Genomic DNA, 27,192 nt, shown 5'->3' on the forward strand with positions numbered 1-27,192 from the left:
TAATTTGCACCTCTAAAGTAATTTTCAAATATATTAATAGCTGTTCAGGTCCTCTGTAGTGCTGGTTCATGATCCACAGTCCACTATAGCTACTGAAAATGCTTTACATTTTTTATGCCTTCCTGCCTGGGGAGGAAAGAATGGGCCAAGAACAAAAATCTGACAAGCTGAAGCAACTGATCTTCACAGCCCACAAATTGATTCAAAGTCTGCTTGCAACGCAGAAGAGCGTCTCAAATCCAAGCAGTGTTAACCAAAAACCACACCACACAGAAACAGGAGATTTCAATGAAGGTAAAAAGTATTTGCTTTTTAATATGCACTTAAGTCACAGTATCTGTTTTGAGATCATTACACCAGGTAACATTTTCATTGTATTCTCGAAGTATTTTACAAGAGCCTGTCTAAACACTGAAGGAGCAGGTACTAACTAAAGGAACCCAAAAACTGTAGTTTCAGAGCAAAAATAAAGCCAGTGACCAACATTCTTTCCATTCATCTTTATCAATGTTTGTGCAACACACCATTGTTAAAAATGCAAAAGCCATCACAACAAGTAAATTAAATCGAAGGAGATACACATTTGAACATTTTTCTGGCAGTCCTTACCTGATGCTGGTAGTAAAATGCAACCATAATCTAATAAGACCATTTGAAATTATTTTACAAATTCTAGATTTAGGCCATTTTCAAGATCCTGTATCACTCTGGCAAAAATAATCTTTAAGGAAAAACAATCATTTAATGCAATTTCTATTAATAGAACAGAATACATTAAGAAAGAGCAGCTATTGATCAGAACATACTTAAGTGAAGACAGACCTAGCGTGCTAGTGGAATTTTAGTTGAATGCTATAAAGACATTATTCAAGTCAAAACTCAAGGAGAACTTGAAGGTAAAAAACAGCTCTTAAAGTATTAACTGTGTCTGACAGCAGGTTGCACAATACATACACATACTCGTTCTTTTTGCGAGGCTGTAGCACTGAGATTTCTCCTTCGGCAATAAATTATTTACTATGATACAGTGTATAGAACAATGGTGAAACATTTCTCGGCGACTCAAAAGACAGACATACTGCAAAAGTCCATGTCTCTGAAAATGAGAAACGGAGACAACAGCCTCCTTGCATCTTCATTAGCTAGATCCCTTCTCCTCTTTGGCAGCAGCAGCCTCCATAGGAGTAGCTTCCAAATCTTTGCTTGACTTCTCTTTTTCTTCATTTTCATCCTCTTGAGGGTAAAGATCCGGGTATTTTTGCATGCATTCCTGCATGGCACGGAATTGGTCCACACAGTCTGATCCCTTTATTTCTTCTGTGCTATAGTGGAAACAAGAAAAGGCTGACTTGAACTGTTCCCCACAGGGACCACTAGCCATTCCACCCAGACATGGGCAATTCCAATTGATATCTCCATTGGGCAATATCAATCCTGAACAAACAAGAGAGAAGAAAAGTTAAGTGCTCCTTCCAAAACTTGATATCATTTGGTGAAAGCTGCTAGGTTGCAGGTATAAGTTGAAGTACCAACAATGCCATATTAGTACTGTAGTTTCTGCAGCTACCTCTGATCTGTGTGATCCTTTACTGAGCACAAAAGTGAGATTCGTTCTCTAGATCCATGCCTGAATTAAGTCTTTCTCCCTGGACTACAGATCACTAAGAATATTCTAAGGAAACTGCAAAACAGACTGAAGTCAAGTCAATCCACTTGCTAGACTCTGTAAGGGGAACAAGCAAGCCTTAAAATAGTGTCATACAAGTCATAAGAATTTAATTCCAGTATTAAGACTAGAATTCTTTTAAATCAAGTTGGATGGATGCGTTTTTCTTCTTGTTTTAAATGAACTCTGGAATACTTACCCAGAACTTCCCCCTTAAAATTTGAACTGGAAAACCAGAATTACAAAAATGAAACCCAATTTATTTGTAAGACACAGATTGAGTCACATGCCACAGAACACAAGGAATAGTGAGAGCATGCCAGCCTGTCTGACAACTGAGCTAAGTCTCATTTTAGACTCTAAACTGGAACAGCTGTAAATTTCTGCTCTGGAACAGTTAAAGTCATCACAGAAATACTTCAGTGATGGAATAGAAAGGTGAAGATTTAAATGGGCATTTGTTCTTTGAGACATCAACTGATTTGCACAATGAAGTTCAAGCAGCAAGCCAGAGAACTCATTTCCTCTGTAAGTTTTAGAAAACCTTTTGAACAGCCAGGTATAGAAATGTAATATAACAGACGTGGTAGTGTGGGCTCCTAGAGTCTCTAATATATAGCTCTAAAGCAATACCTCTCCATTCCCTTTCTCTACTTTGCATGAACATACATGCAGTTATGTTCATCTACGAAGAACAAGAGATATACTGTGCTGTGATCCAAGCTGGTTTCTTCTCCACTTCAACAGTTTGCTCTCCTCCTCTCTAGGAGGCTTCCCTAACTTCATCTCCAGGTTGAGTTTCTGCAGAAGCTAACAGCATGTGCATAAACCTCAAGTTTAAGTACTTTCCCTCTAGAAGCAGGTATGAAAATACAATTGTCAGAGACTAAAGTTGCATTAATTCTGATCTGAACATGAAATTATATTTAGGGCCTGATGTAACTTGATGTTACCTAAAATACTGCTACAGAACTCAATAAGCCTACTTATTGTCTTTATCCTGTGGGATCACGAAGTTCCAGATGTACGTTTCACTCCCACTAGCAACTCCTTGCACACTAGGCCACAATATCATAAATCTTATGTACTGGTACAGCAAAAGCAGCTCAGTCATATTTATTGCTATATTAAAAGGAATGAAAGGAGAATTTTACTCTGATTTGCAATTCATCAGTGATGTGCTCTAACTCAGTCAATGGAGTTCAGCAGAAAATTACACTGAGTCAGTCAAATCTCAGTGTTGATCAGCCTCCTTTTCATTACAGAAAGTGACAGTCTCCTTAGCATGATTTAGTCAACTGCAGTAATATTGTCGTTTTTCAGAGATCATGTTTTATTCAGCAGGATAGTTTTGTAAAAATATCTGTAATAATCTCTGCACTGAGAAGATATACATAGTACAGTGCATCATGGCATCTCTAGCTGCCTGGAGGAAAAGCAGAACTTCTGAGACAAGGAAATGGATGGCTGGTGCCAGATTCCTTATTGCCAAGGATGACATAAAGCAGAAAGATGATGATCATACAGTGTAGAAGAAATATGGCTTGCTTTGTAAACTAGATTTTGAAGTCCTGTATTCCTCCTCACTAACATCAACCAGCCATTTTAAACAGCCATTTCTCTAATACTTCAAAGAGAAAAAATACGTGCAGAGTTTTGAAATGTTCCTGAAGCAATAAAATTACTTGTAAAATAATTCTCTTAAAATGAAATGTTCTTTTTAAAGCCAGAACTGCCTTGTAAGCATGCAAACTTTAACAACAATGTAAGAGTTATCCCATAAACAATACATTCTTGTACATCACATGAGCATTGATTTGCACCTATTTGATCACTGAAAGAGCATCAGTTTTGAATGTTATATGCACAGACACCATGCTTTAAAAAAAAACCAAAACAAAAATACAGATAAATAAGGCAAGCATTTCCTCACTGATAATTACAGAATACACACTTCAATGAGCAAGTGTATCAGCTAGCTTAGAACACAATTAAAACGGAAACAGATTTCATCCATCACTCTCCCTGAATAGCAAGTCTGCAATAGACAGGATTACTATTTTTAATTAAAACTTAATTATAACTTCTTTCAAATGCAGCCTGAACCTCACCAATCCAGTGGGTCATAATCTACTTGAGCCTGCGCTTGGGGAAGACAAAACAACCCTGTTTACATCATAGCAGATCAAGGCTTGCGTTAGCAATTAACTGCTGACATCACACAACCTAATATCTCTTAGCCCATGGGATCTGTTAATATCATGGATGAAGGCAGGCCCATCTGCATTTATGTCAGCATTTGTCTTTGTACTTGATGTAATGAAGTCCCACTGTTGTTCTGAGAAAAGTTTCTTCCCTGTTATATGGCAAACATTCCAAGAACAAGTTTATCTGCCAATGATTCACAATATAAGATCACAGACACATAGAAAGCAGGATTGAAAGGGACATCAGCAGTCATAAAAACAGTCCTGTACATCTGATCATTCATCAAGTTCGTTTGAAAAGAATTAGGGTTTTTGCTTTATCAGTCCTCTGTGGAAATCATTTTAGAACTGTCTCTAAAATAAGATGATAGGAGCGAGTCTGGAAAACCAGAGAAGGGAGAGGACAGCAACAACCTCTGTTTGAGGTGCAATTCCATAAGCACTTTTAGCCAACTCTCCTATCACAGCTGTAATGCTAATAAAAAATACTTTTCATGCATAAAACTCACCAGTGCCTTCTTCATATAAGCCTAATAAAATAAGAAATTATTCTAACTGATGGAGCAAAGATCTCAATGAAAACTAGAGATTTTTCACATGTCAATTCTTCCATCTGCAACACATAAGACTAGAAACAAGCTTTACAGTGAGAATAGTATTTCAAAATGGCTGCAAATGAATTCTTAATTTGTTTCTATCAGCTACAGCTGTTAAAAGGCACATACAGTGAACTTTGAGACACGCTGCAATATGAAATGCTAGCTTGAACCTACCCTGGTTTGTCTGCCTTCCCATTTCGCATGGCTTCATTTCTTTCAGTGTTTTTGGCTTGAAGTAAGCTATTAACATTTTGCCTACCAAAATCTCATAACTCATAGAACAAAATAAACAAATATATATAAAAATAAAAAAAATAAAAATCTCATAACTGACAGAAATAAAAAGGAATACTATACAACTTTATTTTCTCCCAAGGGAAAGAGAACACAAGTTTTCCTGAGTGATCTACTGACTAAAGTAGGCTGCTCAAAGACTAATGTCTGTTAATGCCTGAATCAAAATAAGAACTATCCAAAAATACCAAACTACACGTTTATCTTAAGTGTGAAAAAGGCCCCTACAAAACCCACAAAACCTCAAATAAAAGTTTCAGCTGTATTAGAAAACAACACAGATTATGGTCTATCTATGTAACAAATCTATTCTTTCCCAGATATGACTGTTTTGTGTATAGCAGAGCAGAAAAGATGAAAAGAGTCATTATACTTAATTATGCCACAGAAGCTGAACACTGGAAACCAAGTTTTCTATTCAAAGTAGAAGCTAAATTAGAAAAGCCTGCATGTTACTTTATGTGCAGCAGAGCCCTTTCCAATTTTCTTTTAAAGAAAAACCACAAGAGCCAAAGCTTCTGCACTTCAACATACTCCAAAACATTTTGCCCATATGTTTTTCCTGTCCACAAATTTCACTATTAGATGCAGCTACATTCTGTGATATGTCAATTGTTTCTCTGTTTTGATCTGATGCATTGTAGCCAGAGATCGTTCAAGTGAGAAGTTTCCAGGGGACCCTTAAAATATGGCAATAACGTACCACATGCTAAGAAAAAAAAACAAAAAACAAAAAAAACCCAACCCTAACTTAGTATTTAAACAGAGTTTACAGAGTTTCTCATTTTGAATCACACAGACACACATTTTTACTGTAAAGTGTCCCTGACATAACTAGCTTCTGGCTTTCTCTGTTTTCTTCCCTGCTCTATAGTTTAGGAAGCAAGTGATCTAACATGCTGTAAATACAGGATTGCTAGGAAAAAACCCACCACCTCTCCTCCTCGCCATGGCCTTTCCATATCCAGCACGATACACGTTAGAGGAATCAATGAATACAGCACTTAAACAAGGAGGAAGTGGCTCTTTTAATTTTGGCTACTTTATTACCCAAATATATGGCACAAGACTATATACTTGTGGTATACATACTACCAGAAAAATAATAATTTGGGGCAGAGGGGTGGGGCGTGAGACAGAAGGAAGAGAATCCCCTCTTTAGAGGTACCAAGGGAATTGTTTTCTATGTTCACATTCCAAGCCTTTGTAGTAAGTCTCTCTATTATGCTAGATCTGAGATGGGCACCCTTCTCTTTCCTCTTAAAAGCTGGTGTCAAAAATAGATGCTTAGTTATAGGACCAATAGGCATCCACATGCTGTTGCTAGATAGATACCTTTTACTAACAGAATATTTAATTATCACCAAAGACCATGAATGATTATAAGGGGAAGATAGGTGAACTTTAAACAACCACATGTAACATCAATACAGACTGCACACATGAATTTCCTTAGCTAAACAGCACACCACTTAGCTTAGCTGTACACCACGCAAGGTGACTTAACAGTTCAGTGAATGATAAAATCTCCAAGGGTTTGTACGTTCTCCACATGCGATACCTAGAAAAAGTATCTTTCTTTGCTTTATTCTGCAAGCAGTCTCCAGCTTTTCAGAGGAAACAAAGTCACAGGCCACAGAAAAGGAATGGGGAACTTAATTCCACCATCTGATCATTAGAGGCTGTTAACTCTTCACTTAACAGACCAATAACGGATTTTAAATTTGCCTGAGACAGGAGTTAAAAACTCCGATTTTGTTTCACTTCCACATAGCATATTGACAGGAGCAAATACTTTTAAAAATGAGCTCTCCTCAGACAGAGTTTTCCACCTAAGGATGAACTGCTTTACATGAATCACTGGTAGGTTCCATACTGGTCAAGGCAGTAACAGATGTAAACACCATGTAGATTTTATTGCCTGTAAGGGTCTCTATTTGAAATCTTTAGGAGCTGAAGCACCATTCCCATGGTGAAGATGGTGACAAATGCCAAAGCATAGATTGTTTCCACCAAATAGGCAGTTTGGGTATCGGGCCTTAGCCAGCAAAACAACCTACCTGAAACTATGAGGCAGAAGAATTCCTGACAGATACTGAACTGCAGTTTTTAAACACCTTTCTGAAACTGAAATTATCTCATTGTTCTCATTTGGGTCATTATAAAACTGAACAGACTTATCACTGCTGACGAGCAAAACTTTTAGATATATCTACTGACTACATACAGTTGTAATGAAGCCAAGGTAGGCAGCTAAATGCAAAATCATTTCAACACAAATCTATGTATGAAAAGTTATTTTAATGACATAGGAAGATGTGGTTCAAACTAAACTACAGATCTTATCAGCTAACAAAGTGACCCTGTGTGCTCCAGCTGCTAAACTGCGCTTAAATACTGCCCTCTAAAGGTCACAGAGCCACTTGCATAGCTTCTACTTCCTATCAAAATTTCAAAGAGAGTGAAGCATTTACTTCAACCTCAGCTGAGCAGAAAGCAATGAGACCACTTCACACAAAGTGAAGAGGCTAAAAGACTTGTAAGCATAAAGGGAATTAGAAAAAAAATTAAGCCAAATTCACAGATGTTCATGACAATTTATTAACCTAGAGCAAAATTTATTTAATTATCATGATATGATATTTAATTATCATGATTATCATGATGATTATTTCATTTACCCATTAGAAACAACCTAAAATATGCTCTGTGCAATCAGAATATTACAAGTCTTGATCTCGGAAATATTCTGCTCTCTTAAATCTCCATCTGCAGGTGAGATCTACTTCATATAAGAACTGTAATCTTCACCAAAAATTTAACTTACATCTTTTCAAGGCACAATGGTTATAGTTGAAAACTGAGTAATTTGAACTTACCTGTCATGTGCCATTGAAAGATATTACTACTAGTTATTGATTATATTGCTACTAGTATAGAACAGGATTAGTCAGATATAATTTATATTACATCAGATATTCAGAGATCACCACATTAGGCAGTTTCAGCTGCACACAGGCAGGTGAGCAACTCAGATCAATGATAGTGGTATGTAACTCACTTCAGCTTCTCTGAAAATTGCACTTTGTCATTTAAAACAGTGAAAAATCAATCATAATTCTCACTGGTTAAGCTCTAACTTGGTTAATAAAAGAAAGGAACAAAAGTTTTTTCTGGATATCTCTGGCTACTAACCAAAACTATAAGCCATCAACTGATGTATTTGAACAGGCCACTTTGAAAGATCATTAAAAGTGTAGAAAAAAAACTCCACTGTAAGGAAAAGCACGTCATTTGTGATGTCCTAATTTGGAAGTTAAAACTGCTAAGAGTTTGGTTGTTTATCTACTGAATAACCAGCTGCCCTCAGTCTTTAAAAATGAATGAATAATTTGTTCCTACTTCATACAAGGTTTGGTTTTTGATGTTCTTGGTTTTGTTGGTTTTTTTTAAGATTGTGAGAATATGGTATATGTGATGTATCACTCCTTACTTCCGTTCTTCTGCTTACTACTGACCTTGTTCTTCATAAGGGTCATCTGGGTCATCTGCAACCAGCTCAGCGCTGCTTGGTGTCTCATGGTCCTCCTTGGTCGCAAATATAATTCTGTCTTTTCCTACCATATAGGAGACAAAAAGCAAAAGTTCAGAGAAAGCTGAGACAGGAGGAGTCATTTACAAAGCTGCTGAACACCACAAGGTAATGAGATATTCAACACGATGCATTAATGTTAATAGTGAATGAATTCTGTTGCACTTATCCATCACCTTCAATTAGAACACTTATTGATTCAGAGGAACACATACACAACTGAAATTCTACTCTTCTAAAGTTCCAGTTTTCACAGCAACATACTGTAATGGCCGCCGATCACAGTACAGTTCATTGAACTGTGAAGTTAAAAAGCTGTTTCAAAACAAACTCAAACTACTCCATTACCAGGACTAACCCAGATGAAGGACTGTCGTGGTTTAACCCCAGCTGGCAACTAAGTATGACACAACCGCTCGCCCACTCCCCCCTTGGGCCGGGTGGGATGGAGGGGTGGAGAGAATCAAAGGAGTAAAGAGGGGGGGCGGGGGGGGGGGGGGAGGAAGACTTGTGGGCTGAGATAAAGAGAAGACAAATGCTATCACTCCGACCGTCCCCCCCTTCCTTCTTCTTCCCAACTGCTTTATATACTGAGCATGACATCATATCGTATGGAACATCCCTTTGGTCAGTTGGGGTCAGCTGGCCCAGCCGCGTCCCCTCCCAACTTCTTGTGCCCCCCCAGCCCCCTCGCTGATGGGGTGGGGTGAGAGGCAGAAAAGGCCTTGACTCTGTGTAAGTGCTGCTCAGCAGTAACGAAAACACCTCTGTGTTATCAACGCTGTTTCCAGCACAAATCCAAACCACAGCCCCATACTAGCTACTATGAAGAAAATTAACTCTATCCCAGCAAAAACCAGCACAAGGGGTTAGACAGAAAAAGGAAGAGTGAAAGAAAAACTATACTAAATTACAGGAAAGTGTTCAATAGGATACTTATTAATAACAGTAGTCTCCATTAAAGACTGGCGTAATATTTTACAGTAACTATCCAAATTAAATACTGAAGAGCACCTTAACAGTGTAGAACCAACTATATTGAAAGGTGCTGCGAACATTACCAAGGAGAGAAAAACAAGACAGCGTACTTCCTCCTCTTGTGCCACTCTTGATTTAACAAAGAAGTTCTGTAGTGGGGCGGGAGGGAGGCTTGGCTGGAAACCTGAGCAGGGTTTTCTAACAACTCTGTTGTTAGAGTTTTCTAACAACGCTGTTGAACTGTAAAAACACTGAGGCAGACACAGGCAGAAAAGAACAGCTAGCTGAAACTCTTCTGAAGGCACAACTGAGTATTCATTGAGCAGATAAAAAAAATTGGTAAGTTCCCCAAGAACTTCCTTTCATTTTCCAAATTCATAAAGGCCACTACAGTGACTCGGCATGTTAGAAATGAGCAACTTCTTGCCCCTCAATGTGACCTCAACTAGCAGACGTTCAGCAACTCCCCTTACTTTGCTTAGTAACCAATATGCATTTAAACATGTCCAAGAAACAGATAAAACCAAACCCTTTTTAAAAGGGAAACAGTTTTCTGTCAACTCTGCATTGTACTCCAGCAAACTTTACAATGTAGAATGCCCAGTCATCTCTTATATAAAAGGAACTAGAAACATATAAAGTCTAACCTGTCACTGTAATTTTGTAGGATGCCATAAGACAACTTACAGATCTTGCAAAGATCCAAGATGTTGTTAAAACAAATAAAACAAAAACATAAAGCAAAGAGGTCCATAGGTCATGACTACCGCACCAGAGTTTATAATTGGCATTCAGTGTGCCAAAGTTTATAATTTCAAAATGGCATTTAGAACTACAGAATGTTTTTTTTTTCCTGTTTGAGACTTTATATTTAGGCACTGTACATTACTTTAAGGAGGAGGGAAACATATTCTCCAGGATATGAAGTGGTCAAGCTTCATAAATGCCACAACCCATACAACACGGTACCTTGTACAGATACAGAAACATAAAGCTCACACGTTACCCACCCTATCCATCTACCGTGTCTTCCTTAAAAAGGTAAAAAAAACCCTCAACCCTGGCCACTTAATCTAAGCTGGTAGAAATTTAACCCCATCGGGGGGGGGGACACCATTACGCGCCGCAGCAGGGAGCGTGCCCGCATGCTCAGCCGCTCCACGGCGAAGCCTGGCGAGCTAAAATAAGAGCCCCGAGGCGCCCGCAGGCTCAGCTCTGGCCGTTTCGCGGGGATGTTCCAAGAGCCAGCTGCAGGGCGGCCCCTTCTCACCCCGCCCGCAGCTACCGGCTGCCGCTCGCCGCCTCGCCCCGGGGCGCCACCGCCGCCAGGCCGCTGTGGGCACCACCAGCCCGCGGGCACCACGGCGCAGGCCAGAGGCCCTCTGCGTCCTCTCCCGCCTCACGGCCAACCGCCCCGCCGCGCCTTCCCGCCTACTGTGAGGAGAAAGGTCGGAGGAGGGAGGCGAGGCAGCCTTTTCGCGCCTCTTCTCCCCTCAGGCTGCGTCTTCCCTTCACGGGCTGAGGCGAGCGGGCAGCCGCCCCGCATCGCCCCCCCACCCCCGGCCGCCTCAGGGCGAGCCCGCCCGTCCCGGCAGCGTTGACATTGGGAGGACACCCGGGCGCACCTTCTTGCCTGCAGTAGGACATGGCGGAGCCGTCCGGCGCCTTCCCCCGCAGCGTGCGCGCTGACTGACCCCGCCGCCGCTACCCCGCCGCCGCCTCCGCTCCTCCTCCTCCACCACAGCCACAGCAACGGGCAGCGCCGCGCCGCTCCACGCTATGACCTCCCGCCTCCGGAAGGACCTTCCCTGCCCGCCGGCGGCCGCTGACGCACCTCCTGCCGACCGAGAGCCGGCGCCGGGGAGGGAGCAGCCGGCTCTGTCAGGCGCGGCCTCGGCGCGGGACTACACCTCCCAGCCTGCACCGCGCCCGGCCGGGGAGGGCTTCGTGTCCCAGGCGGGAACTACGTGTCCCGGCATGCATTGCGGGGAGCGGCTCGGAGGCGGGAGGGACGGCTGAGCCCTGAGGAGGAGGGCGCGGCTGTCGGTGCGTGGCTCTTGCGGTGGTTCCTGCGGCTTCTCCGAGGTGGTACAAGGCTCAAGATGCCGAGGAATGTAAGTGCTGCTCGGGCCGGTCACTGCCGTTACTCCGCGCTGCGTGGGGCGGTCCCCTGGGTCGTCCCGTTCCCGCTCCGGCCGCTCCCCCCTGAGGCGAGGGGCCCTGTGCGGCGCCTGGCGCAGCCGAGGGGCCGCGGCCACCTCCCGCCTGGCGCCTCGACGTGAGCAAAAGAGAAGCCTCGCCTCCTGTCTTGGCTACGTGTGCTAATCTGAAGTTATTTCTTGGTTATTCCCCACAGCCATAAACCCCTGGGCTTTTACGCTTTGATGTGGCACTGGCTAGGACAGCAATAACAATTTTGTTTTAAGCTATCTCTGTTTGTTGCTCTAAAGACAACTATTTTAAAGTATGGAGGCACTTACCACTGGTGAGGTAAAATGTAACTTGTTATTTATAGCTATGTTTCAGCTGGTCTGGAATTCAGGAGTATTACTCAATTTGTCATGGCCCGAATGCAGAATGTGGACACCAAATAGGGAACCTAGATACAGACTGAAGAAAGCTTGAAGGAACGTGTTGAAACACTATAATAGCAATGTTTTTTTCCGTTAGGCTTGAGTTTTACTTATTGACTGTTTTTCTGGTGTCAAAAGTATGATGAGGCATTTAATAAGTGCAGGAAAGTTTTGGTTCAAGGCAAGAGGTGCTACTCTAGAGCAGCAGTATTAACAAAGCTAAAAGACTTCTTTTGAAACAGAATGCCTTCCCCTATCGCACAAATATTGCATTTTTTGGTTTATCTCCAACAGTTCTCTGATACAGGCAGCAGAAAAGAACATGTTAAAATCACAAGTGAGTCCAAACCAGGGTTCCTGGAGAGGCTCAGCGAGACTTCTGGAGGCATGTTGATGGGACTTGTGACATTTCTTCTGTCTTTCTACCTTCTTTTCACCAATGAAGTAAGTGAAGTACCATCAGTGCTTATATGCAGCTTTAAAATGTCACAGCTGACGTGACATTCAACTAATTTTGCATTTATAGGCTTACTAAAATGATTATGTCAAAGCTTTATTACTTCATCCATGAGAAGAGGACGTTATGTCTGGAGAGTCTGGCGCTTATCCTTGAGATACAACAGAAGAGTAAAATCACTGGGCTGTAGACAATCTGTAGAACTGAGTGTAGTAGAGACAGTGGCAGTGTGTGATGAGAGATAAGATCCAAAACCTGTGAGCTGGTGCAGAAACAGGCTGTAGTATTATCGAAAGAGGGTTATATGAGCCAGCCATGTTCCAGTCTTCTCTCTTTTCTTGGGATAATGTAAGGTCCTCATTTCTAGTGTTGTTATAATTGCGTTAAAGGAATTCATACTCCATGTTGCAAAATTGAAGGTGTTAATTATTGTCAGTGTTATTTTATGTCTTGGTTTTAGATTGAAAAAATAATTTAAGCAAGCAGGGAATCCTAACACCCTACCGTTGCAAACTTACATGCTTTTGGCAGTTTTGGAGTGGGAGAGCAGAATTCTGTGAATTTGCACCTAAGACTTCCTTTTGTACCTCCACAAGAGGAAACAGAACTACTCCCAGTTTCCGTGACTTTGCAGGAAAGCACGTCATAACATGATGGTGTCATGGTTTAACCCCAGCTGGCAACTAGGCCCCACCCAGCCGCTCGCTCACTCCTCCCGCCGGTGGGATGGGGGAGAGAATCGGAAGGGTAAAAGTGATTAAACGCGTGGGTTGAGATAAAGAAAGTTTAACAGGCAAAGCAAAAGCCGCGCACGCAAGCAAAGCAAGACAAGGAATTCATTCACTGCTTCCTACTGGGAGGCAGGTGCTCAGCCATCTCCAGGAAAGCAGGGCTCCATCACGTGTAACGGTTACTTGGGAAGACAAACGCCGTCACTCCGACCGTCCCCCTCTTCCTCCTTCTTCTTCAGCTTTATACGCTGGGCACGACGCCGTACGGTGTGGGATATCCCTGTGGCCAGCTGGGGTCAGCTGTCCCAGCTGTGTCCCCTCCCAGCTCCTTGTGCCCCCCCAGCCCCCTCGCCGGTGGGGTGGGATGAGAGGCAGAAAAGGCCTTGACTCTGTGTAAGTGCTGCTCAGCAGTAACGAAAACACCTCTGTGTTATCAACGCTGTTTCCAGCACAAATCCAAACCATAGCCCCATACTAGCTACTATGAAGAAAATTAACTCTACCCCAGCCAAAACCAGCACAGATGGTAAGGTAAGGAAAACTTCTGCCAAGTAGTCATATGGGTCTGTGGAAAAAGGGCCATAATTGGCATCATTTTTGCAGTTATTTATGAACAATGAACACGGTAAGAGGTGAAGAGCTTTGGACTCTTGTAGGAATAATCTATGTGTGTTTGAGGAGCTTAGTCAGTGTTAATGGTCCTGCTGCATGGGTGAGAAATACCGGCCCAAACTGTATCAGAGACAGAGAAAGAGGGAGTGGAGAAGTACAAGTGTGTTTTGAGAATCTGCCTTGAGGGTGAGTATGTAAGCATTCCTTGCGGTCTTCAGATCACTTGTCTGCCAACCTTTTTCACAAAACACTGCTGTACCATTGATTCTCCACAACTTGATTTTGCTTTTCTTGATTGCAGGGACGAGCTTTAAGGACAGCCAAATCTCTTGATGAGGGACTTTCTCTTGTGATCCCTCTTGATAGCATCCACAGTGTGTCTCAGCAGAACGAAGGGAGATTGGTGCACTTAGCTGGCGCTCTGAGTACATCTAAGGTAAATAAAATAGTATCTTGAAGATATGAGTATTTCAAGCTTGGAGGGAAGGAAAAGTCTTAAAATTAAAATTATGTTTGATATCCAGGGAGAAGACATGTAGCTTCTCTCCTCCCCTGCAAGCATTGCCAGCTACCACCCAAGCTTTGGTTCTTGGCCCAGAATCGGGGAGATGCTGTACAGCCTCGGTCTCCCTGCTCCCAGGCAGCATGCTACCTCTAGCTGTGTTTACCCTCCCACTGCCTTCGGTGGATAATTTCAATTCCCCTTTGTACAGGGAACCTGTTGTGTATTCCTGGTGTTGAAAAGTCTTCAGGCTCTTGCAGTACAGAGGCTCTGCAAGTTCTGACTTTGCAGGAGCGATGGCATTTTCTGTGCTCACTGCACTGCAGAAGGTAACACAGCACAGTAGCTTCCAGCAAAATAAAATCTTCCTCTGGTTTCAACAGTTGAGCCCACATACCATTACCCAGCATTTCTGGTTTTATTCTTCACTATGGCAATAATTTTTGATAATGATTCTTTAGGTCAGATTTATCAGTGATATAAAGAGATGCTCCTTTTTGTCTTTCATAACATTTATTCTATATTCAACTGTGTGTGACACAGTACTATGTACAGTGAGGTGTGTAAGTAGGTTTGATAATAAAAGTACAGTGTTTGAGTTTGTGAGGTATAGCATTTATACTGACTTTTATTTTCTTTAATTTTTAAATAGCCTTTGTTTGATCCCAGCTATGGGCTCTCCATCCAGGCTGTCAAACTTAAGCGTAACGTGGAAATGTACCAATGGGTAGAATACGAAGATTCCACGTAAGTGAAAGAGATCTTTAAAAGTTGTTTATACAGCTGTGGTATTAACAGGATCCCATCATGGTTTTTTTTTTTCTCTCCCCACCCCCCAAAATAAACCCCCAACAAGTCTTTACGGCAGGAGAATTGTAGAGCTCTTGGGTTTTTTTTTTTAGAGAGTCACTTTAATTTCCTTGGAGATGTCAGGTCTTGTAGATGGTCAATGCTGCAGAATTTGCATCTGATAAAATTTGGGTAACACGCAAGGCCTTTTATCAAATGTTTCCACTTCCTGATTTTGTGTAACTTCATATGGGGTTTCTTGGCCTCCATGCTGCAGCTGTGGTTTTTTGTTTTCGTTATTGTTGTCTGATGCTGGGCCACCTCAGAGCCCGTTGATCTATAATCTGTCACATGCATTGTCAACAGAATTCAAAGGTTTTTACCAATTTATGAAAAAAAATAAAAAAAGAAAATGCTCATGTTTTTCCCAAAGACTCAGTTGATTTCTATCCTTTCTAATGTTCCTAAAGCTTCTTTTATTTCTTGATGTACTTTCTGCCCATCAGGATTTCTGTAACTCCACCCCTGTAATACTCTCTGCCTGCTAGTTGATTAGCAGAATCAAAACCATTGTCCCAAAATACTTGGTCCTGAATTTTTTCAAATAAAACTTTTATAATCCTCTTTTTCCCTACATCTGCTATGCCTTTTGTGCTGCTGTTCTCTAAAACTTGATCATGGACCCTCAAGCCAATTCTTTTCCCCTGTCCTCAAAAAGGAAATACAAAAAGATACAACATCATCATATTTTCCCTTGGCTTTCTTCCTTTCTTCCACAATGACAATGATTTACTTTTTTGGTTTTTGGGTTTTTTTTTGTTGTTGTTGTTGTTGTTTTGTTTTTAAATCTCCCAAAGGGGTCTTAACTTTTATTAGAAAAGTAAGTGAACCCAACAATTTCAATTATGAATTCAAGAATAAACTCTGATAAACCCATTGACCCTAAAACTGCCTGGTTGATACCTACAGCCTAGCATACACTAGAATATTTCAAAGCAATTAAAAAACCGTATTGTATCCAATTGAATCTAGAAGTCGGGTTCTTCTCTCAGACTTGTGGACACTTGAGACTTTTTGGCCCGTGACTATGAAGGAAATCTCTTAATTTCTTTGGTACTTCATACGTGTGCAAATTGAAGTATTTACTTAAACCAAGACATGATTTCTCAATTTCTCAAGACTCTGCTACCCCTTATCCTTAATAATCAAAAGCCAGCATTAATTTCTAGCTGTGAAAGTAAACAGCAAATGTTAGTTGCTTGGGAGATACTCAGATTAGTTTATAATAGGCAGTATTGCAGTCTAGGTACCTTTTCAAGGGGATTTACAAAACTATAATGAGAAGTTAGCTACTCTCCTAATAGTTGCAAGCAGAAGGGGAACAACATTTCTGTTATTAATAATAATTCCACTGACAGTAGTATAAAAGTTATTAGCTATTATGTAGGTCTGACTCCACAGAACTCGTGCCAAATATCTTTTGTCATACAAAAAAAAAAGCAGAGGTTGTGAAGGTGTGAAAAATAACTTTTCAGTTTTAACATGGTTACCGTGCAGCATCTGTAAAAGATGTGTTGATTTAGGTCAGCTGGTCTTACTGTCCTTAATACTGGTTGTTCCACTTTGAACTAGTCAATTCCTTGTTGGCAACATGGGAATAAAAGTGTTGTGGCTGTTTAGCATTTGTGTGTAGTTTTCTCCTTGTACAGAGAATCTATGTCTTCAGAATAGGTAGTTCAGAGATGAGTTAGTTTACTTGTAAAGATACGTTTGTGTTGCCAGTGAGTTGTCTGTGCATTTCATTTGTAAAGTGTATTCTGCCCTGAGCAGGGGTGTGTGCACGGTTTTTGTTCTCATCCCACCCCTTTTCTCTGCAGGGAGTATGAAGAGAATGGTGAGATTAAGAAAGAGACAAAATACTCATACAGTAAGTTGATCAACAGAAAGTCCCTTTTCTTTTATGCATGTAATGTGTCTATTTTGATTTTTGTTGGAAATGCTGTATTTTCTTATTGGGAAAGAAGGGAAAGGAATGTGAAGAAATAAATAAAAATTCCATTTCCTAAACAAATGGCAGGACCTCCCTTTCTTGAGGTAACTGAGGTGAAAGGAGGTGTGCTATTAGCAAGCAACTACTACAGAAAGTCTTGTCTTGGAACTCCTAGAGGTTCAGAGCAGCATCCAGGGATAGGATGGTCCGCAGATAGGACCCATAAGGTCCTCAGCGACAGGAGATGGGCAGAGATGGGAGTGTGTTCAAAGCTATGCCTGAGGTGACTCTTCAGAAGTGGAGTAATTGGGCATGTGTTGGGCGTGAGCAGAAAAAAATAGACAGGGGAGAACAGTGTAGCTCCAGCCTGTTGAGAGTCTGTTTCGGTGTTGATACAAGCTAATGAAAACCATCAGCACCTTCTGATGTGCACTGTGGCTTTTGCCAAATGCTTTTTTGGCAGGAGCAGAACTGAGAGCATTATTCTCATCCACCCAGTGGCAGAAAAATACTCTGAGTCATCATATATCTGGAGATTGGTCTCTGTGCTTCATTTATCTCTGAGTAGAGCAGATGGATGCGTAATGTGGGCGGGCAGCAGTTTCTGGGTGTGATCATAAAAATACCCCAGCTCAGTGAAGCATGGGACCCTGCAGCATGGAGATACATAAGGAGCAAAGCTAGTGGTTGTGAGCTGTGCCAAACAGCCTTACGGTGGCAGGGAACAAAAAGAAATGCCATTTAAAAAACCAGCTGCCCTCTCAAGGTGGATGGATTCTGTCCGGTAAAAGTCTGTATATTACTAGGTGTGGTGGGTTAGCTTTGGCTGGCAGCCAGGGGCCCACACAGCCGCTTGCTTACTCGCCTCCTCAGCGGGACTGGGGAAGAGATTGGGAAGAAAAGGAATGAGAGCGCTTGTGGGTTGAAATAAAGATAGGGAGATCACTTACCAATTTTACCATTGTGGGCAAAACAGACTCGACTTGGGGAAAACTAACTTATTGTCAATTAAAATAAATATTTAATTACTGATTCCAGTGTTGGGTAAATACATTTGCTCTCACCCTTTCCCAGGCTCAGCTTCACTCCAGACTCCTCTCCCCTTGCCCCCCACCCTTGTTATTGCCACAGATTACACTCACTCCCTTTAGTGAAGCAGTGAGCGGTGCAGGGGGTGGGGCTAGGTTTACAGTCAGTACATGGTGGTTTCTCTCTGCCACCCTTTCCTTCTTACACTTTTCCCATGCTCCAGCATGGACTCTCCCCATGCTGCAGAGAATATCTGCTCTGCTGTGGAGCACCTCCTCCTCTGACTTTGGTGTTCCCTCTGTTGTTTCTCGCTCCTTTTTGTTCCCTCCCTTCCCCATTTGGTGTTTTCTGCGCTTTCTTAAAAATGTTTTCACAGAAGTGCCCTGAACTTCACTGATGGGCTCAGCAGTGGGTTCGATGTGGAGCCAGCTGTGTCCAACACAGGGCAGCCCCTGACCTCTTCCCACAGATGCCACCCCAGCAGCCCCCCCCTTCCAAAATCTTGCTACGTACCCAATACACCAGAATATCCCTTACAGTGATCCCTACTCCACTGTTTAACCAAACTCCCTTTCCTTCCTCTCTACTCCTTCATGGAAGTAGAGCAAGCTATATTTAATATGGAAACTGCTCAAAAAAGGGACTCTAGTTTTGTAGGAGTTATAAGAAACCTGCTGGAATCTGTTCTGGGGATGTGGGAAGGCTGCTGTGGCCAGCATTATGCATTTTTGACAGTGGCACATACAGGTACCATCTCTATCTGTTGCCTGACTGCAACAAAATTTGCTAATTCCAGCGGAGCTCACAGCCTTTCCTCACAAAACCAGGCTATTCCCAAAGAGTGGAGCCAGGAATCAAACCCAACAGCAAAGCTCCCACTGAGCGAAGTTGAGTTACGATTTTATCGCCAAAATCCTTTTTTTCTAAATCCTGGCGTTCCTTGTTAATATGCTAGGAAGATGGATTTAAGTATCAGTACAGACTATCACATACATACTTCGATGTAAACATTATTCCTGCAAGTGTAACTTAGAACTGATTCATTGATTGAAAGGTGTCTTCAGTAACTGAGATCTGAGTGGCAATTTTTCCTGTTTTCTCCTCAACCTTCATTTCATTTTCTTTAGATACCGAATGGAAATCGGAAGTTGTGAACAGCAGAAACTTTGATCGAGAAATTGGACACAAAAACCCGAGGTAATTTACCACCTAGCACAGTCCCTCTAGGTTCTGTCGCTGTGTCTGCTCAAAGGTGAAAGCTAAATGACCAATCTTCATGACACAGTGAAGCAGATGGAAGCTGTTGGTCTTTTGGTAGTTGGGAGAACTAAGGCATAGAGAGATGAGAGAGCAGTTCAAAGCTGCCTGGTGGAACCAGAATTAAGCTCTCCGTTAGTAATGGCTGGACGTCAGGCTGTTGTATTACCTCTGGACCATGTGGTCTCCATGTAGGAGAACTTGAATGGGTTCCTTTCTGACTTTTCTTGTCTGTTAGTGCAGGCTATTACTAATTTTTTCTTCTATTACAAGTACAAGGTTAGAATAGCAGTTGTCATGCCACTTGCATGCTGCTTTTTCTAAAAGCATGATGCATGAGCTAAATGCATGAGCTCACAGGCGAATTTGTGGCAATTGCCCATATATAATTTGTTTCATGTATCTCTCATCTGCAACATTTTAGTTACACTACAATGTGCCTTTTTTAATGCTAAGTTTTAGCTTGCTTGTCATTCTCACAGCACCTGTTGGTTCCTTGGGATGCAGGATGCCATCTGGCAAAAAACCATCATGTGTGAGTGAGAAATACAGCTGGAGAGATAGTAGGACCAGGATTTCAACAAAACTTCGAATGTAGCAAAATCTCCAGAACTTTGTTTTGGTTCTGTGGGCTCATCCAAATACACTGTCCTTTATTGGGAAGTACTACTTCAGGAGGGAAAGCGAAGATCTATGTGTTTTGGATTATAAGTCCCAACTAGGAGACTTGTATAGACAAGAGATAATGGGAAAACAGGATGCACAGGTGACACGCCTGCTTTGTCTCTCCTCCCCATGCACACATTTTTGTTAATGAAAATTCTCCAATGCAAATCTCCAATGGAGAGTAGGAAACATTTGTGATTTAGTGTTATTGCAGTATGTGATTTTAAAAGTGCTGCAGCTAAGAACATTTAATCTGGGTGTATTGGTACAAACCAAGGAGGCTGAGCATAACTATGGTGGATCCTTGCGTGAGACGGCATGGTGTCTGCAGACATGCTGAACTTTAGAATTCATGCCTAGCATTAATGAGGCTCTATTTTAAGTGTGTGCTACATGTCTTCTTCCTTCTATCCATCCATCTTTTCTTTTTATGCAACTCAGACATTTGTGAAAATAAAACCTGTTGTTTACTGCCAAGAGATTCTAGTAGTACTACTTAGGAGAATGAAGTCGAGTCTGTAAGTAAAGGATTCCTGAGTTTGGAATTTAATTAACTTGGCCATGATGTAGAAGTACCTTTATACGGACAAGGTTTATGATCTAGGTTTCTTAATTTAGTGGGTAAGATCTAGCACCTGACAGCAGAAGCTAAATAAATTCAGGCTAGAAATAAAGTGCATTTATAAGTGTAGTTAAATGGTGCAGGAATTCCTCTAAGAATGTGATTAATTCATTGTCCCTCAAAGCCTCTATATCACCCCTGAACAGCTTCCTAAGAGCTGAGCTCCATTTCAGCCCATTGTAGGTTCCATACAGAAAAAACTAGTGAAATCCTATAGCGTGTATGGAAGGTCAGGCCAGGGGATGAGGCAGTTGTATCTTGTCTTAACTTATTTTAATGGCTGCAACACTGTGAAGTCTGGACACAGTTTCTTGACGGATTTGTTCTCACATCACGACAGCCATTTAGCTCTGAGTTTCTCTGGAGGTTTGACATAGTACCTTTTATGTGCTGTATATTACATGCTGCAAATCAAGAGTTTGACCTTAATTCCGGGACTAATCGGGGACTCTCTCTGTTCCTCAGTGCCATGGCTGTGGAGTCTTTCACTGCTGTTTCTCCGAACGTCCAGGTTGGCAGCTTTGCTCTTTCCACGGGTAAGGATTGCTTTGTACTGGCTTTGTGTCTGCTGTTGCGACAGCACGGACTTTGGTTCTTTCCACAGTGGCAGTCATTTCAAGTGATAATCGGGAAGCCAGCCAGCAAATTGGCTGTTCCAAGTTAGGCACCGGCCCTGAGCTTGTTTCTTTATTCTCCTTAGGCCTTGTGGATAAAATTGATGACTTCAAGCAGTTGAGCTTGTCACACCTCGAGGATCCACATGCTGATGTTACCCGAGGAGGAGATTACTTTTACCACAGCGAGAACCCCAGGCGTCCAGAAGTAAGATGAGAAAGATAAACCAAAGCAGTGATTACTAGTTTGTGAAAAAGGCGGCTGGGGTGTGTCCCGTTTCTATTTAAATATGTAGAAATTGGAGTGCAGGCCATCACATAGGATGACACTCTTAGTACAGTCCTTTAGCAGGAGTGCTTCTCCTGCAGGAAGCTTCTGATGCTGCTTCTTTGTCTTCTGTTTTCTTGAGTCTGCCATGCTTTTACACGGAAAGACACGGGATGGTGCTGGGAGGCGGGTTCTACCTCTGCCTTGCTATGCTCAAGGCAGTACAATGAAATAGCTTGTTGTCAGCTTGTGCTGCCTGCCCTCCTCTGCCAAAAGATGAAATGACAAGGGATGAACATAGGATCTCAGTGGGGTTAATGTGCCCCTGCAACTAAATCAGAGGGGGTATTGCAAACCCGCTTTTGAGCTATCCTGTTTTGGCCATCAACTAGGCATGAAAAATGTTGGATATCGTTCTGGGTATCCTCTGGCTTGACATAAACGTTCAGAAAAAGTGTTGATATATAAAGGGTCTTCCCATGCAGAGTTGTCTTTCCTGTGATTCTCCTTTCTAAAGAAATCTTTCTTGACTTCCAATATTCTCTCCTTTGTAGGTAGGAGACCTTCGTGTCTCCTTCTTCTACGCAGGTCTGAGTGGAGATGACCCCCACTTGGGCTCTGCTGATAAGGTGAGTCTTCAGCTGTTTCTGTATTTTGCAAACTCTGTTCCCAACTCAGTAACCAGTAAATATTTTTCCCTTTCTTCCAAGGTGACTGTGATTGCTCGCCAGCGAGGCAATCAGCTGGTTCCATATCATACCAAGTCTGGAGATGTCCTGCAGATTCTGTACCCTGGGGAACTCTCTGTGGAGGTGAGATACCACACTAGTGAAGGGTTAAAATTGGAGATGGTGGTGCAGAAGCAGCAGGGGAGTAAGCTCTCATTCTCCTTCAGACCTGCTCTAGGGGAGGAGATGCTCAATGTAAACATTGGCTTTTCTCTCTCCTTTTTCTGGCACAACGCGTTTGCCTTCTGGGTTTCTGCACGTTCTTTGTATTGCAGCAAAATGCCTTGCTTCACCCACTAGCAGTACATAATTTGGTTATCGTTATTTTTTTTTTTTAATTTTAGAAAGGAACTGTGGCTAAAGTAGCTGTATATTTATTTTTTTTAAATCCCTTTGTGTTGCTGCTGAACATCCTTTGCTTTCAAGGCTCTTTCTGTGCCTTCTCATTTTGCTTTTATTTGCTTTTTGGTAGTTTCCCACTTACACCTGCAAGCACATGCTTTTGAAAAGGTCGTATGTAAAAATCGTGTAAATCAGGCTTTAATTAAACAAACCGTAGGAGCTATCCTCTCTTCAGCTTCTAATAATGGGAGTTTAGGCTTGTTCGAAATGTTTATTGCCATTCTGGCTGAGAAAGAACCTTCAGGCAGAGCATTATGCTCCAATAAATCCTGCATGCTCCAGCAATTTGGTGATTCATTTACTCCTTTTAGTAGGTTTGTTTCCATTAATGGTTGTTTCATGCCCTGCTGCAAAAATCCCAGATGTCACGAATTTACAGGAGCTCCCAAAAGCAGTTAAAAAGGCTTTTGTTGTGAGCTGAAAGAGAGTAGCAGTAGAATCAGCTCTCTGCTGTGAGCTCTGACTCTTCGTTAGACGGAATTTTAGTTCATTGGAAATTAACTCACTACAAATGAATAATTTTAGAGTACTTGTATGTACAAGTAGTCAATCTGTCACACACATCTTTTCCCAGTAAGTGCTTTATTACGTCTTGGCCATCTTCCTGTGTACCTTTTATGGAGCCAGGGGGGCACACAACCCATTTTGAAAAAATCTTACTCGGAATTCTTGCAAATAGATGCTCTGCTTTGCCCGATACAACGTACACGTACCTTTTATCTTTTCTTCCCTGCACACTCCTTGCTTTCTTTCGTATCCCTTTCCTTCAGCCATCAGTGGATATTGTTGCCTTTTCTCTCTTCCTCCAAACAGTGAAGTCGGATCGTTCCTCCTTATTACATTTACTTATTTTCCACAGTAATGTTGAATGTATCCATTTGCAGCAAAGCCGTGTGCTTTCTGCCTGTGGTTGTAGTGTGTCGAACGGTGCTTGTTTAGCTGACTTAATTTAGAAACATGCTGGTTTCCCTTGTGCTGCGCTTCGCATCTATTGCAGTGTGCAGCAATACTGCGCAAAAACACCCTGCAGAATGAGCTGCAATACATCTTCTACAAGAGAATTTGTACTCCGACAACGCTGTCGGCTCTGATTTGCTCATAATGCACTGGAATCAAGAGGATCTCGAAAGAAACGGAGAAACAGGCTGCATGTAATGGTGTTTGCTTTCAGGAGGTGTTTCAGAAAGAGCATGAGAGTAACACCATGATGACCTGGGCCCTCCGTGCAGCAGGCTGGCTGGCAATGTTCGTAGGCATCAGCCTCATGACCCGAATCTTTTACACTTTGGGTAAGTTTTTTACGGAAAGGTAAAATGATTTAGAAATAGGATCATAATCCCCAGAGAGGCCCTCTCCTGCTCACATACGCAATTAATGAATTTGGAGGTCAGGAGGAATCTGGTTTGAACTCAGACTGGATTGTCACTGTAGGCAGTTGCAGGTAAACAGGATCCCAGAACCAGCTGGTTGCTTTGTGAACATGAAAAAACAAAAAAATGCCAGTATCTATTGTGAGTTTCGGAAGATCCCAGCCCAGTGCTTACCAAAATCAGAAGCTGAAGCCCCCACTGGGCTCGTTCTTTCAAGTCCAACGCAGGTGCTGCAATCCAGTTACTTTCTATACCCGTACACAAGTGGTCCCCCCAACAAGTCTTAATTAGTGGTTGTGTAGTAACCTGTCTTTATGTCTGATTAGTCTACACTGCTGCAAACACACAGCAAAAAAGGTTTTCGTTTATCCTCTTAGCGTAGAAAAATGCTGGAATAAGAACTTAGAGAAAAGCAGGACGGTGCCTCCAAGTTGTATAAACTCCAAACATCAAAGCTATCATTTGCTTTGTAGGGATGCGCTCACTTTTTTTTTTTCCCCTTATTTACTTAGCCATATACATGCTACTGCAAGATTTAGTGTTGCCAGAAATTAATTTTTGTGCTAGCATATTGTATCAGTGGCCCTAGGCTTGTTCCATAGCTGCAAGGCTATCAGTCTCCTCTGCCTCTCGAGCCTCGGACAAGACTTCAGCCTTCATTTTGGATGACTTCTTGTCTGAAGAGACGAGGATACCATTGCCTCAGATGTTTAGCTGTTGTTTAATTGTCACGTGCCTTGAGGATACTGTGCTGAAATGCCTCACCCAGTGCTCTTGATAAATAATTTGAGTCTGTCTTGTGATTGCAATAGTTAGTGTGCAAATCCTAGGCGTGAATAAGACTTCCTTTTAAACTATCGTCTTGTCAACTGCTTTATCCCTTGTTTAATTCTTTCTGCAGTGGACTGGTTTCCTGTTGTGAGAGATCTGGTTAACATTGGATTAAAAGCCTTTGCCTTCTGCGTCGCCAGTTCGCTGTCGCTCCTGACCATCTCCGTTGGCTGGCTCTTCTACCGCCCTCTCTGGGCTTTGCTGATCGGGTTGCTCTCTGTCATTCCGATTGTGGTTGCCAAATCTCGCGTTCCACCAAAGAAGCAGCAGTGAGAAGGAGGCGGGCGGCTTTTGCGCTGAATGCTGGTTAGAAACTTTTCAAGTGCCTTTCCATCCCGGTCACTGCCGCGTGCTTACAGCGTATCGCAGCTCAGCAGCGTGCGCCAGGAGCCGGGGGGGGGAGGGCTTGAACGTGGTTGTTGATACGCGTTCTCCATGAAAAATCTGACTATAGGCTGCTGCTTGTAGGAAGTCAAAAGCCCCTTGGCTTTGGGGGAAAAAAGCGTTTTGGAGTGTCTGTATTGATTGTAAGTCAGTGAACACGCAGATTTGTGCCTCTTGCCTTGTACTAATTCCCCTGATTGGCGAACTGGCGAGTCCTCGCTGGCAGGTGGGGCGCCTCGTGTATTATGGAGCAAGCGCCACCTTTATCCCACGGACCGCCATAGGTGTCCGTAGGAAATACGCACACGTACCTGTCCCTGACAAACCCTCTCTCTGCTGCCTCTTCTTAGGCGCACAGTCACGTACGCTTCTTCGGCTGACGCATGTGGAGGTGTGTGCGTTCGAAGGAAAAACACAGCTTAATCGCATTTCACACAATCCTTACATAAAATAGATGCTTTTGGACTGAGGATTTTCGAAGGAACTTGAAATAACGAGCGGCCAGGTTAGCAGCGCTCTGAGGTAGGGCAGATCTGTCAGACAGCCTTGATTTCCCCCAACTTTTTACCTGGAGTTGTTCTTGGTTAAGCATCGAAACTGGTAGCGTGGACTCTACCATTGCCTAACTATTTCAAAAATTTAACTTTGAATTGCACTTATTTAAGGGGATGCTCGGAGGTCGCTAACCTTTCCAAATCAGACCTGCTGCCTTGAAACAGAATTAACTTTCATAATTGAATGTATATTCTTTAAAATATTTGGGGTTTTTTTGCTGTGTATACTGTTTCTCTCTTGAATTTCACTCAGTAAGGACAATGAACGTACTCCGTGAAATTAAATAATGAAAGCATTTTTGCCTGATTAGATTTCATAGACTTTAGTAGCCTGAATCTTGAGCTTTATATCGTGTTAGAGGAACGCCTTCTTGTAGTGTTGTGATGGTTCATGTTTACGTATTTCTGCTGTAACCAGTACTTGAGATCAGCGAGTGCCTTGTACTGTTTTGAAGTCTCTCTCCACCTAGCTAGCCTCTGCCTTCCAGACGTGCCCTCCCTACACCACAGTGGGGTTTTTCTGTAAGTATACACATCGCAGTACAAAAATAATGTCGTCATTTATGAAATCCAGTTCTGACCGTCAGGAACAATGTGGTCCCCGTGCCAAAGGAGCTTAACTTGATGTACATAGGAGCAAATGTTTGCTGCAAAGGGTACTGAAATAGAGATCGGAGTTATAAATGTTTTGAGAAGCAGGAATTACTTTATTAGCCTTTAATTCTTTTCATTCTTCTGGTATTTGAATGTTGTCGGTCCAGTCTCGTGCTCGGTTCCTCTGGTAACAGCAGCGGGAGCGAGTGAAAGGCGATGGGAAGCGCGAGTGGTCTCGTGCATGCAGCTGGCGTGCGTTAGCGGTACCGCGCGGTCCTGCTGCTGCTCGCCAACACCAGCTTTTGCGCCGTCAATGAAGAATTGTGCTCCCCTGGGGAGAAAAACAAGCGTTGGACGCTGCTTTACCAGTGGTGCAGGAAACTAACCAGCGTTACCGTGCGAGATGAAGATACCATTTTCTACAAGGAGTGCTTAGCTTTTGTATATTTAATAAAATACAGTTTTCAAAAGGTTGGTCTGTAGGCGTCGTTTTTATTACATTTAAGTATTGCACGTTCCTATTGCACGTTTCACGTCCAGAAATAGTGTCCAGGTCCCCGGAGGATTAGCTTGTAGCTTCCACGTGAACGAGTTCTCTGTTGCTGGTTGAGATCAATGTGCGGTTGGGTTTTGGTTAGCCTGCAAGCATTTCCCCGTTTTTGGGAAGCAAGTTCCTAACACCAGCACAGCTCCCTCTGGCCTACGTCCTGCTGTGTGACGGAAGGCTGAGCCCAGGGTTTTACTCCCCATTACTGACTAAATAATAGCAACTTCCTTGCCTCCGTAAGATTATTTGAAAAATACCGTTGTTCAACCAGACTGGATCCAGCCTCTTGTGTTTTTAAAGAGAGCGGGAGTTTGCCTACGCATTCAACAGCTTAAA

General features: G+C 42.4%; 2 protein-coding genes across 3 annotated transcripts; one reads left to right on the forward strand and one right to left on the reverse strand.

Annotated features, from left to right (window-relative positions):
• Positions 1-289: 289 nt before the first annotated feature.
• CHCHD4 (coiled-coil-helix-coiled-coil-helix domain containing 4) lies at positions 290-11,128 on the reverse strand. Its single transcript, XM_087745483.1, has 3 exons — positions 10,962-11,128; positions 8,285-8,383; positions 290-1,434 (listed from the first exon to the last, which is right to left on the reverse strand). The coding sequence occupies exons 1-3, from the start codon at positions 10,981-10,983 to the stop codon at positions 1,139-1,141; spliced, it is 417 nt and encodes a 138-aa protein (XP_087601609.1). The 5' UTR covers positions 10,984-11,128; the 3' UTR covers positions 290-1,138.
• Positions 11,129-11,300: 172 nt separating this feature from the next.
• Positions 11,301-26,782, forward strand: TMEM43 (transmembrane protein 43). 2 transcript variants are annotated; one of them, XM_087745482.1, is made up of 13 exons: positions 11,301-11,450; positions 12,204-12,353; positions 14,011-14,145; positions 14,864-14,958; positions 16,878-16,927; positions 19,147-19,216; positions 21,030-21,100; positions 21,265-21,386; positions 22,001-22,075; positions 22,157-22,258; positions 23,748-23,865; positions 24,848-25,083; positions 25,512-26,782. In XM_087745482.1, the coding sequence occupies exons 1-12, from the start codon at positions 11,439-11,441 to the stop codon at positions 25,048-25,050; spliced, it is 1,203 nt and encodes a 400-aa protein (XP_087601608.1). In that variant the 5' UTR covers positions 11,301-11,438; the 3' UTR covers positions 25,051-25,083; positions 25,512-26,782. The 2 variants fall into 2 exon arrangements, with proteins under 2 accessions (XP_087601608.1, XP_009468103.2); XM_009469828.2 differs by having other exon boundaries at positions 24,848-26,782.
• Positions 26,783-27,192: the final 410 nt, after the last annotated feature.

The sequence above is a fragment of the Nipponia nippon genome, unplaced genomic scaffold, assembly GCF_047370975.1.
Source record: "Nipponia nippon isolate SJK-2023a ecotype South Korea unplaced genomic scaffold, ASM4737097v1 scaffold_9, whole genome shotgun sequence".
NCBI classification, from domain to species: Eukaryota; Metazoa; Chordata; class Aves; order Pelecaniformes; family Threskiornithidae; genus Nipponia; species Nipponia nippon.